We start from the raw sequence: 12,597 nt of genomic DNA on the forward strand, positions 1-12,597 counted from the left end.
GGTGATCCAAGCCTATGCCCCAACCAGTAACGCTGAAGAAGCTGAAGTTGAATGGTTCTATGAAGACCTACAAGACCTTTTAGAACTAACACCCCAAAAAGATGTTCTTTTCATTACAGGGGACTGGAATGCAAAAGTAGGAAGTCAAGAAACACCTGGAGTAACAGGCAAATTTGGCCTTGGAATGCGGAATGAAGCAGGGCAAAGACTAATAGAGTTTTCCCAAGAGAACGCACTGGTCATAACAAACACTCCTTCCAACAACACAAGAGAAGACTCTACACATGGACATCACCAGATGGTCAACACCAAAATCAGATTGATTATATTCTTTGCAGCCAAAGATGGAGAAGCTCTATATAGTCAGCAAAAACAAGACCAGGAGCTGACTGTGGCTCAGATCATGAACTGCTTATTGCCAAATTCAGACTTAAATTGAAGAAAGTGGAGAAAACCGCTAGACCATTCAGGTATGACCTAAATCAAATCCTTATGATTATACAGTGGAAGTGAGAAATAGATTTAAGGGACTAGATCTGACAGACAGAGTGCCTGATGAACTATGGAATGAGGTTCGTGACATTGCACAGGAGACAGGGATCAAGATGATCCCTATGGAAAAGAAATGCAGAAAAGCAAAATGGGTGTCTGAGGAGGCCTTACAAATAGCTGTGAAAAGAAGAGAAGTGAAAAGCAAAGGAGAAAAGGAAAGATATAAGCATCTGAATGCAGAGTTCCAAAGAATACCAAAGAGAGATAAGGAAGCCTTCCTCAGCAATCAATGCAAAGAAATAGAGGAAAAGAACAGAATGGGAAAGACTAGAATCTCTTCAAGAAAATGAGAGATACCAAGGGAACATTTCATGCAAAGATGGGCTCAATAAAGGACAGAAATGGTATGGACCTAACAGAAGCAGAAGATATTAAGAAGAGGTGGCAAGAATACACAGAAGAGCTGTACTAATAAGAGCTTCATGACCCAGATAATCATGATGATGTGATCACTCACCTAGAGCCAGACATCCTGGAATGTGAAGTCAAGTGGGCCTTAGAAAGCATCACTATGAACAAAGCTAGTGGAGGTGATGGAATTCCAGTTGAGCTATTTCAAATACTGAAAGGGCTGCACTCAATATGCCAACAAATTTGGAAAACTCAGCAGTGGCCACAGGACTGTCCAGTTAGAACTGGACATGGAACAACAGACTGGTTCCAAATAAGAAAAGGAGTATATTGTCACCCTGCTTATTTAACTTCTATGCAGAGTACATCATGAGAAACGCTGGGCTGGAAGAAGCACAACCTGGAATCAAGAATGCCAGGAGAAATATCAATAACCTCAGATATGCAGGTGACACCACTCTTATGGCAGAAAGTGAAGAAGAACTAAAAAGCCTCTTGATGAAAATGAGAGAGTGAAAAAATTGGCTTAAAGCTCAACATTCAGAAAACTAAGATCATGGCATCTGGTCCCATCACTTCATGGGAAATAGATGGGGAAACAGTGGAAACAGTGGCTGACTTTATTTTGGGGGGGCTCCAAAATCACTGCAGATGGTGACTGCAGCCATGAAATTAAAAGACGCTTACTCCTTGGAAGGAAAGTTATGACCAACCCAGACAGCATATTAAAGAGCCGAGACATTTCTTTGCCAACAAAGGTCCATCTAGTCAAGGCTATGGTATTTCCAGTGGTCATGTATGGATGTGAGAGTTGGACTGTGAAGAAAGCTGAGCGCCGAAGAATTGATGCTTTTGAATTGTGGTATTGGAGAAGACTCTTGAGAGTCCCTTGGACTGCAAGGAGATCCAACCACTCCATCCTAAAGGAGATCAGTCCTGGGTGTTCATTGGAAGGACTGATGCTGAAGCTGAAACTCCAATACTTTGGCCACCTCAGGCGAAGAATTGACTCACTGGAAAAGACCCTGATGCTGGGAGAGACTGGGGGCAGGAGGGGAAGGGGACGACAGAGGATGAGATGGCTGGATGGCATCACCAACTCAATGAACATGAGTTTGAGTGAACTCCGGGAGTTGGTGATGGACAGGGAGGCCTGGCGTGCTGCGATTCACGGGGTCGCAAAGAATCGGACATGACTGAGCAACTGAACTGAACTGATGGTTTCTCCAGTAGTCATATACAGATGTGACAATTGGACCATAAATAAGGCTGATTGCTGAAGAATTAATGCTTTCAAATTGTGGTGCTAGAGAAGACTCTTGAGAGTCCCTTGGACAGCAAGCATATCAAACCAGTCAACCCTAAAGGAAATCAACCCTGAATATTCATTGGAAGGACTGATGCAGAGGCCACCTGATACGAAATTGGAGAAGAAGGGGGCAACAGAGGATGAGATGGTTGGATGGCATCACCAACTCAATGGGCAAGAATGTGAGCAAGCTCTGGGAGATAGTGGAGGACAAGGGAGCCTAGCATGCTGCCGTCCCTGGGGTTGCAGAGTCAGACATAACTGTGCAACTTAACAACTACATGTCTCTACCGCTTCCACCTTGGCTAGCTATCTGCTCCTCAGCCCATAAGCCCCTAACAGTCAATTTTCTTCTTTTCCATCCCATGTATTCTGGACAGTCCCCATATGCCCTTCAGATCTCTCCAACCTGCTCTGGCCCAACAGGTAAGAGGCTTGATGTCAACGTCCATAGCAACCAGCCTCCCTTGCTAATGGATTCCTGTTGAATTTGGAAAGTGGGCCTCCCCCAGGCAACGAGAACAGGAGGCAGGTTGGGACATCTGCTTCCCCACCACATGGCCCCTGCCAGGTTCAAGCAGCTGAGGCTTTGGCTGTGCTGAGCACCCACCGTCCTGCCAACCTGCCTGCTCTCTGGGAGGCCATAGTGCCCCACTCCTCCAGGTCCTGGGCCTTTGCTTCCCAACTGCTGGTGCCCCAAACCTGGCCGCCTTGGTCTGTCCTCACAATACTCTGTTTACGTCTTCTGTTTCCCACAAGGACTTGGACTTGATACCTTCTGCTAATAGTTCATCTGGACCACAATAAAGGAAAGTGTTGGTCACTCGGTCGTGTCCAACTCTTTACGACCCCATGGACTGTAGGTCACCAGGTGCCTCTGTCTATGGGATTCTCCAGCCAAGAATACTGGAGTGGGTTACCGTCCCCTTCTCCAGAGGATCTTCCCAACCCAGGGACTGAACCCAGGACTCCCACATTACAGGCAGGTTCTTTACCAGCTGAGCCATCAGGGAAGCTAATAATAAACTTCTGATCAAATTAAATCTCTTTTGGGGTGATTCCCCTACTGATCTAGTGGTTAAGAGTCTGCCTTCCAATGCAACAGACTTGGGTTTGATCTCAGGTCAGGGAACGAGGACCCCACATGCTGTGGGGCAGCTTCTGAGCCTTGCATTGGAGCCCCCAGGACACAATGAGAGAAGCTGGCACACTGCACCTGGAGAAGCCCACGTGTCACAGTGAAGACCCAGCACAGCCAGATAGAAAGCAGTGACAAGTCATCACACCTCTAACAAGACATCTCTTCTCGGCACTCACTCTTTAATGATTATCTTATGCTCTAATGATTCTCTCTGCAGTTCATACTTTTTTGGGCTAGAATAATTCTACTCTGAGCAGAAACAAAGGTCCCCCCTCTCATTCATATCAAACTCCTGGGAAATTAATCTCAAAACAACCCCACAAATGCTTTAGAAATCATGGAGTACAGTGCTTTCCAAACCCCACTGCTAAGAACCCAAGCACCTCAGGAATGCTTATGGTTCTGTAAACATTTAATTAGTATTTCCTTTTTATATGTTTTTACAATGTTTTATTTGGAAATAATTTCAAACTTACAAAACGTTGCGTGGATTAAAATAATACAAGGAATATCCATGTACCCATTACACAGACTTACCTACAGTTAACATTTCACCACATTCACTCATCATTTGGACCATACACAAGCACATACACACTATATTTTTCAGCCAGTTTAGGGTAAGTTACATTAGCACGGTTCTTTACTTCTGAATACTTAGGGAATATTTTCCAATAGGGATACTGTCTTAGATACCCAATATAAACAATTGTCAACTTCAGACAAATTAATACCTTTATCTAATCTACCATGGACATTAGAATTTTGTCATTTGACCTAAGACTGCCCTTTATAGCATTTTTTTCCTTCAAGGTATAGCATCGAGTCTAGCTTCAGGTATTGCATTTAATTGTCATGTATCTTTAGAATGTCTCCATAGCCTGTATTTTCTGTATGACATCCCAATATATTTGTAACAATTAAAAAATCATAACAACATACATGGAAGAACTTCCATTTCCAGCTAGCACAGTGACTGAACAGATCAATCTTCCTCCAAGAACAAGAAGGAAGTAGAATCTGAACAAACCACAAAAAGCTGTTTCAAAGTATCTGAGTCATCACCCTACACAGGCCTTGAGAGCCAGGACCCTCCAGAGGAGAGGGAGTGCACTGAAGGAGCAAGCCCAGCTTTCCAGCCGCTCTTCCCCAGGCACCTGCACACTCAGAAGCAGCACAGGCAGAAGAAGCAAGGCCAGGAAGAGCTTCTCGCCAGGCAGAGGCAATTGAGCAAAGAGCTGTGAGACAGCTGAGGCCGCACAGGTACTCAGTAGCATGTAAGGGGTAGAGCGGCTACAGAGGAAGGCCGGGGGGGGGGGGGGGGGGGGGGGGCGGGGCGGGGCGGGGAGGGGTTGGAGAGAGCCCAGGAGGCCACATAGAGCTATCAGCAGTCTCATGGCACTGGAGAGATCAGAAATGAAGGTCAGGGCCTCCTGGACGGAAGGACTCTGAGAAACGACTCAAGCTCTCAGATAGATCCCCTAGAAGAACCAAAACCCTAAGAGGGAGAAAGAACTAGAAACAGGCCAGCTCAAACCAAGACCGAAACCAGCAGTGAACCAGCTCAACCCGACTGGGTTACAGTGATCTACTTGGACTCCATCCTGAGAGAAGCCAGGGGGGAAAATCCTTACTGGAGAAAAATATCACTTTCCAGAGCCTGGACACACTCCATTTTTTTTTTAATTCATTAATCAATAATAATTAAAAGTACCAGGACTACCAAGAGGAAAAATAGACAATATAAGCAGATCAACAGGTGATCCAGAGAGTAGATTTATCAAACTCTGAAATAACTGTGATCAGTATGCTCCAGAAACAAGCAACAAGAGAGTTTTATTAGGGAGCTAGAGTAAAAGCATCACCAAGTAGAAAATCAACACAAAAAACTAATAAACACTAACATCTAAAAATAATTTTAAAATAAACCATAAAACTAATAAAGAACTGAGACTCAGACCCGTACGTACATAAATAGCCACCGTGACAAAAGACACTAGCACAGGAGGGAAAAACTGTCTTTCCGATAAACCATCAGTTTGGCACAGATGGCTGGTGGGTATTTGCAACACAAACCCAGACAGCACAAATGATACACCACCACCCCCATCACAGCAAGTGCTCCTGTACTGTGCTCACAGAGGCAAGGTGCTGCTGTACAGATTTTAAATGATACAGAATAATTTTTTCCACTGCTAAAAAAACTAGTCAAATAACTCTTCAGGATATCATGGCTGCACTCCTTTGTTGTCATTGCTGAGAGTCAATGTACAAATCAAGTTGGTTCACAGTGCTGACATTTAAACATACTTATTTAAACAAGGAAGTCTGTAAAGTTAAAACTAATGTTGCAAATTTTAAACTGTCAGCAGTGAGACTGCAGTTTATGTCTGGGGTCAACATGTAAAATTCAACGATTCGGATGACTCTGACAGACCACCACTAAGGCGGCAAGTTGTCCTCAGAGTGTACTGTTTAGCATCTCAAGCGCAATATAATGCATTTGGAGAGTGTTTTCTATAAGACAATGGAAGTTTCAACAGGCTGAGTGGCCTTTCCATCATCTCTAAAATGAACAGGTCAACTAGGAAAGACAAGAAATTAGACTTTGTGACCTAATTGAGAAACACAGTATCTGATTCCAAGCTTCAAGATCAGTTTAATTGAAAACCATCCTGATGTTGCAAAGTGAGTTGTTTAAAAGCTTTCTCATTTGCAACTCACCTCTGGGATTTGTCTTTTTCTTGCTACTTAACAACCAAAATTAAAAGTGAAACTGAAGAGAATTTCCTGGCAGTCCAGTGGCAAGGACTCTGAGCTTTCACTCACCAGGAACCACAATCCCACAAGCTACACAGTGTGATTTTTTTTTTAAAAAATTGCATGAAAATAGAAATAGGACATTGAGTAGTACAACTGTCTTCCAAAATCTCTAATAGTACACTTTTGTTTTCATCAAAAACCTTCATTGTACCCACTAATTTTAAAATAAGTGATACGAAACTGAATTTTTCAAATAATCATGCACAAAATACACCCTCCATTTATTTTACAGGTTGAACAACCACATACTACACAAACTTTTATTTAAATAAAAAATAGGAGGACTCTCCCAGTTTAAAACAAACTGTTGACACACATTGATGTGGTAGTAACTCCTTCAGCGCTGGAAGAACAAGCCAGGGAGGGGTGGGAGAGAAGGGTGAGCTCACTTCCACTGTGCACAGCTGACCTTGAGCAACGCGGGAGTCAGAAGGGCTGACCCTGCCCCACCCACAGCGCAACTCCACACCCGTGGTGAGGACTGTGAAGCCCCGCAGTCGTCATGCGGACGGCCAGTACCCCTCCACCTGAGGGAGGGCGTCCTAGGCACGCCTAGGTCAAGCACGTGCCAAAGAGGATGCCACTTTCAACCTCGACACCTGCAGCGAGGTGAGCGCTGCCACCCTCGTTGTAGACGTTCATGAGCAGCAGCTTGCAGAGGACTCCGTCCTGGATTCCTCCCGCTGAACTTGGCCCCCAGCTACTCTCGGACCAACCACGTCCCCTCACATCCTGTCACAAGGCAGAGTCCATACCCTCACGTACAGTTGAGACCTTCCTTGACGAGCAGTCTACATTAATTCTCCATCTGCCAACCAAGTCCTCAACATGTCCTACACTCAGATACAAAATCATTCCCCTGAAAATGTCCTTTTGATCACTATTTAGATGTCATTTCCATGTGCTCATTTCCAACTGCCTCTCCTTTCAAACTTAATCCATCATTTGGTCTTCTATAAACTGCTCACATATCCGACATCTGCACTACCCCAACCTCTATTCCACCTGTCAAGCAGGAAAAGGAGCTTAACTCACATCCAACTCTGCTCACTCCCATTTGTGACTTTCATACATGCCACATCCTAGCCTAAAAAGTCTTCCCCTTTTCCTTCTAATGTTGCCTCTGCCCTCGATGCTCATCTGTTCTCTAAAGATTTTCAGGCAATACCCTTGCAGGATTATTCCAGCCTCTACCACCTACCTGCCCAGTTTCCCATCGGAAACTAAGCTCCTACGCTTAGAAAGGCAGACCTGACACCCATCACACCATCCTAAGTTCCCTGGCTGGCCTGTGCAGCCTGAGCGCATCAAAGCATCCAAAACCCACACCTGCTCTCTGAAGAAACCTGCCCTGAAGTCAGGTGCGTGGCTTCCCCCTCCTTCTTCCCTGCTGGCACCCATTCCTATCTTCACATTGCCCTTGTCACTGGTTAAGATGGGAGGCACACCCTGGACCACAGGCCAGGGAGACGGGGGATAAGCGCTGGCTACACAGCTCCTGCTGCCCTGCGATCCTTGGACAGGCTCTGAGGGACCTGTTCTCAGAGCTCCAACTCATGTGATTCCTCAAGGAATCAGCCAGACTCAGAGAATAAACCAACTTACACTGTAAGAGGGGGCTAAAACCATACTGTCTGATGGAAAAGTACAGGATATTATGAGAGCACCTAACAGGAAGACAGATAACGGTTAGGCAGTTAGATAAGAAGTGAGTCTGGGTAGGAGGTTAAGTCCAATAACACAAAGCCTTTCAAGCTGTGGTACAGTGTTAAAGTTTAAGGTGGGAGAGATTTTGGGTAGGGGTGTGTTTTTTTGGTCTTTATCTGAAGAGCAAGGAGAAGCCACTGATAAGTGATGTAAGAAGGGGAATGACAAAATCGAACTGAATTGTCAAAAACCAATCAGGCTACAGTATTCAGAGTGGACTGACGAGTGGCAATGAGTGACTGCTATCGGGAAGCAGGGATTCAGGCAAAATGACAGGGGCCTGGCCATGGGTGGTGGCAGTGACAGTGGAGGCAGCTGAGGAATTCTTGATGCATCCATGAAGAGAAAGGTACAAGACTCACCGGGAGACAGGGAGCGGGTAGAAGGGGAGTGAAGAGTGAGAAGAGAGGTGGGCAACAAGGAAGATCCCAGGTCTCTGGATGGCAGTGCCCTGGGGAGGCTGGGAAAGTCCAGTGTCCGGGGGGTGGGGGAGGGATCGCATGCGTCAGATGTGAGAAAGTAACACTGCCTCACTCTGAGAAAGTGAAAATCTGTCCTGCAATCTGCTGGGCTTGGAGAACAGACACAGAAAGCTGGCTGCCAAGTTAACAGGAAACAATATTTCTACCAAGGACACACTGCGAGAGGAAACTGTCATGATGACCCCTCCTTCAGTGGCGGCTGGTTTGTTTTATCCTGTAAAACCCCGGACTACCAGAACTTCTGCTGTTTGGACTTATACTGGTGAGGAGGAAGAAACACACGCACTCGCCTGTGGGATGGCAGTTGCTACGACAGGGAGCCCGGCCTGAACAGCCAGCTGGCTGCAGGGCTTCAAATAAAGGTTCCTAGACCTCATGTTCTTCTATCTACATTTTGCAGTTTCCAAGGAAACAGGACCTGGGGCCACTGTGGTGAGACCCAGTGCTGACCCCTTCACACACAGCCCTACTCCACGTGGAGCCCATGAGAACACAGCCTCACCCACATGCTATCTACACTCCGCCCCGTCCCAAATCCTAGAGCAACACTTGTCTCTTCCTCTGGTGGCAGGATGCCCACGGTTCCTCTGCTACAGTGAGTGGTCCCCCTCACTGCAACCAGCCAGTAACCTGACCTCGTCAGAACACAGGTCCTTCCTGAGGGCTACAGGCCGATCACACTAAGACAAACACTTAGAATCTGAAGTGAATGTGAAACAAGTAAGAAGAAATGCCAAGTAGGAGTCAGAAACAGGACCCTGACCCTGGAGAAGAGGTGAGGCTAGAGGAAAGCCTAGGAGCCACTGGCATCAAGACGGCAACTGAAGCTACCAGTGTGCAGACTGCCCTTGGAGAGGCCATGTGGTGAGGGCAGGAGAGCCTGAGCGCCTCCCCTAGCTGGACAGCTGCTGCAGAGGACGACGAACCCGCAGAGCAGACTGAGAAGACCGATGGGAAAGGGGGTGATGACACAGCTGGGGAGGCCAAGGGCTGTGAGGCAAGACCTCCTAAAGTCTGCCTGTGATCACGTCACCACAAATGCAGTTACGGACCTCACTTTTGTAACCACTAGTTTGATTTTGACAGAGGATTAATCTCCAAATGCTAACCAGCTCATGAGAAGTTCCTGATGTGTTTTCCAGAATGCCAGTGTGTTAATCTGCAGTGAGAAATATACCTACCCAGCAGGCTAACATCCTCAGCTGCTCATCAGCACTCTCCTTCCCTAAAGACACAGGCACACAAGATGACTGACTGCTCTTCTGAGGCTGCTGAACGCAGGTGAGGTCGACAGTGACCTGGAGCTATGGTAACCAGTGATGGGGGCATACCTGGCAATGTCCCAGGGGGAAACAAAGAAGCCCTGCTGTGGACTTTATGGAAAGGACTACTTACAAAAGGGTGAGCAGGGGCCAGAGACCCAACAAGGATGGTAAGGCACCTGGGACTGGCAGCAGCCCTCCAGCTGAAAGGAGGAGAGGGGACAGTGTTCCTACAGCCTGGTAAGAGCTGGAAATGTGGAGGAGGCCCCTGGGCATGGGTCACAGCTGTGGAGGGAGCACGAGGAAACACCCCCAACTCCTCCTGCCCATGGCTTCCTTCTCTCAATGAGTCCTCACTGGCAACCAGCAAGGAGGAGGCACGCAATCTAGGAGCCCACCTCACAGAGCACACCACAGGCCAGGGAGGGTGCATCTGAGGACTCCTAAGGGAGAATAAACAGGCAGGATAATAAACAGGAGAGAGAGCATGTCTCTACAGACACACCTGAATCCATGTAAGGTTACTAAATGGCAAGATCCTTTTACAAAAAAGGATCCTTTGCATAAGAGGATCTTGTATAAGACTATATGTATTTATACAAGAAAGGACTTAATTTTTAGAACAGAGCTTTTAAATAATAAAAGTATAAAATCCTTCTGCCAAAGATAAAAGGTAAAGAGCTGGGAACAGATACTCAGAAAGTTGGCAACCCTTCCTCCAACAGGAACCTACACAAAGCCAAGTTACTCATTTGTGGGCCCCTCCCCTTCTTATGTCTTATCTGACTTTTCCAAAGGTAATTACAAAGACTGTAACAGTATCTTAAAGTTTATTTACAATCACTTCCCAGTTATTTACATAAGGAAAACCTGCTGAAACACACTGCTGTCACCATCAGTGACGGCTGAAGATGAAGTATGACTCACTTTTTTCTACAATCTTTAATTTCTGGAAGGTTTCCAATACTTCCCCATTTAGTATTCTGGGTAAGAAGTCCCGTATTTGCATCACTTCAGTTGTCAGTCGTTCCAGGTCCTTCTTTCTGACTTTAACAAATTCTTCTTTAGTTCCCATGTGCTAGAAAAACAAGCAGATCTCAAGATCACAGGTCTCCTCAGAGACCAGCAGCCCAACTCAGCTTGCTTCCTTTTCTTTAAGGCCTCGTGTGCTCAAAATAGTTTCAAAGCCCGTCTTTACCTAATGTACTGTTTTCTATGTATATTACATCCAGATAGCTCAAGCCCCAGCCTTCACACTGTAAACTAGTTTTTTTTAAGTGCAAACAAGGCCCTATTCCAGAACGCCAAAGAAATCGCGGGCAACTTTTTCTTAATGCTCCGGCAGCAAGCTATCAGGCGAGAAAGGCATCGGAGTGAATGCGTACTGGGTGCGCCAGGCCCTTTGCGGGCCGCCCTGCTTCTTACCGACCACAACCCTGGGAAACGGGGAAACAGGGAAGCCAGGTGACTCTCGGGAATCCCAGGTCTGGGGACACAACCTGGATCTGAACTCGACAGCTGGGCACCCCTGAGGCTGACAAGTCCAACGCAGGCAGGGCCTCGCGGGCGGCCAGGCCCGGCCTGTCCCGGGGGGGTCACAGGAGCACGCCCACCGCCCCCTGCGCGGCCCCCTGGACCCGCACACCCGAGAATTTGGGAGAATTTTCCAAGGCAGGGGTTGCAGCCTCCCTTCCCCTACCCAAGGCATGCTGTCTGCGGACGACGCCCAGGGCCCTCCCGAACACACTGGACGGCACCCAGGAGCGGTGTGGGGGAGTGGAGGGCGACAGCTAGAGCTCACAGGCCGAGACCTGGATGCCCACACTAACCCGACAGGCCTCCTCAGCGCCGCCAGCCTCGTTCATGACTGCCGCGGCCTTCGCTCCTGCGCCTGTGCGGCGGCGCGCCCTCTGACCCTCACGCCAGAAAGCGCGGGAACGCGTCCACACCGAGAGTCAGGTACGGAGAACCGCGAGGCTCAGGCCACGCAGTTTTCGAAGCATTCTCGGCTGAAAGACCCAGAATGGGTCGGCGGGATCCCGCGTTGGCTCTTCTGGCTTAACCAGACTCGTAAACTTTGTTAACTGCAAAGTACAAGGACAGTGAGACCCTCGCTTAAGTGTCCGGTGAAATAAATCGAATAAGGCCCTTCCTGCTCGGCAAGGGATGTCAGACCAAGGGGTGACAGGTTCAAAGGAACCAGCAGCCGGCCGCCTGGCTCCCGCACTCAGCTCCCAGCTCCATGAGCAAAGGCCAAAGCTTTCTGACAACAGACTGCTCGGGAGGTCTGCCCTCGATAGGGAGACTTAGTCCAGTCCGCTGGTACGTAACTGAAACGGCTACCGTAAGCTAGGACACATCGCCCCGTCCATTCAGCTGCCCCTACACATCCACCGAGTTCGCACAGTGCCCATGCGTTCAAAGGTACCAGTTACTATACCACTAGGACTTTGCCTGTCTGAAGCCGGCCGCGAGCTGACAAGGCCAAGTGCCCAGCGTGCGTGCCCTCCAGGCCCGCGGGAGGACCTCAAGCTCACGCTCTCAATCCTCGCGGCCGGGACCCGGGCACTGGGGGTCGCCGGTCGCTGAGACCAGAGCGGCCCTCGAGGGGGCTGCCCACAACATCCCACCAAAATTCCCAAGGGCAGCCTCTCTCCCCAGCCTCCACCCAGCCCTGGCGGCCGAGGAGTCCAAAGCGATTCAAGAGTCGGTGCCGCGTCTCCCGGGGAACAGCTCCAATCGGACCAGGATTTAGTGGAGTGGGCGCAAAGATTCTAGACTACGTAAAACTGGCTATCGGACTCTTCCCGGCCAACACGCAACGCCGGCTAACCTTGCCGTCAACGGCCACGAGCTTTGGCTACCGAGAGACGGCAGAGGCGGAGAGGCGCGCCGCTAACCAGGGACGAGCCGCTCAGCCGGCTGCCTTGGCAGCCGCGCTAGCTCCCAGAACGCGCTGCGAGAGGCGGC

The 12,597-nt window shown here is 48.3% G+C and overlaps 1 protein-coding gene across 3 annotated transcripts in view; it reads right to left on the bottom strand.

Annotated features, from left to right (window-relative positions):
• The window catches only part of HSF2BP (heat shock transcription factor 2 binding protein), an 86,797-nt gene extending 74,203 nt beyond the window's left edge, over positions 1–12,594 (bottom strand). For all 3 annotated transcript variants that reach the window (XM_069566372.1, XM_069566361.1, XM_069566355.1), the window contains exons 1-3: positions 12,461–12,594; positions 11,457–11,711; positions 10,555–10,705 (exon numbers count right to left, since the gene is read on the bottom strand). In XM_069566372.1, coding sequence (XP_069422473.1) covers positions 10,555–10,705; positions 11,457–11,492 — 187 coding nt within the window. In that variant the 5' untranslated portion in view covers positions 11,493–11,711; positions 12,461–12,594. The remainder of the gene's footprint in view (positions 1–10,554; positions 10,706–11,456; positions 11,712–12,460) is intronic.
• Positions 12,595–12,597: the final 3 nt, after the last annotated feature.

This window comes from Ovis canadensis, chromosome 1 (genome assembly GCF_042477335.2).
Source record: "Ovis canadensis isolate MfBH-ARS-UI-01 breed Bighorn chromosome 1, ARS-UI_OviCan_v2, whole genome shotgun sequence".
Taxonomy (NCBI): Eukaryota; Metazoa; Chordata; class Mammalia; order Artiodactyla; family Bovidae; genus Ovis; species Ovis canadensis.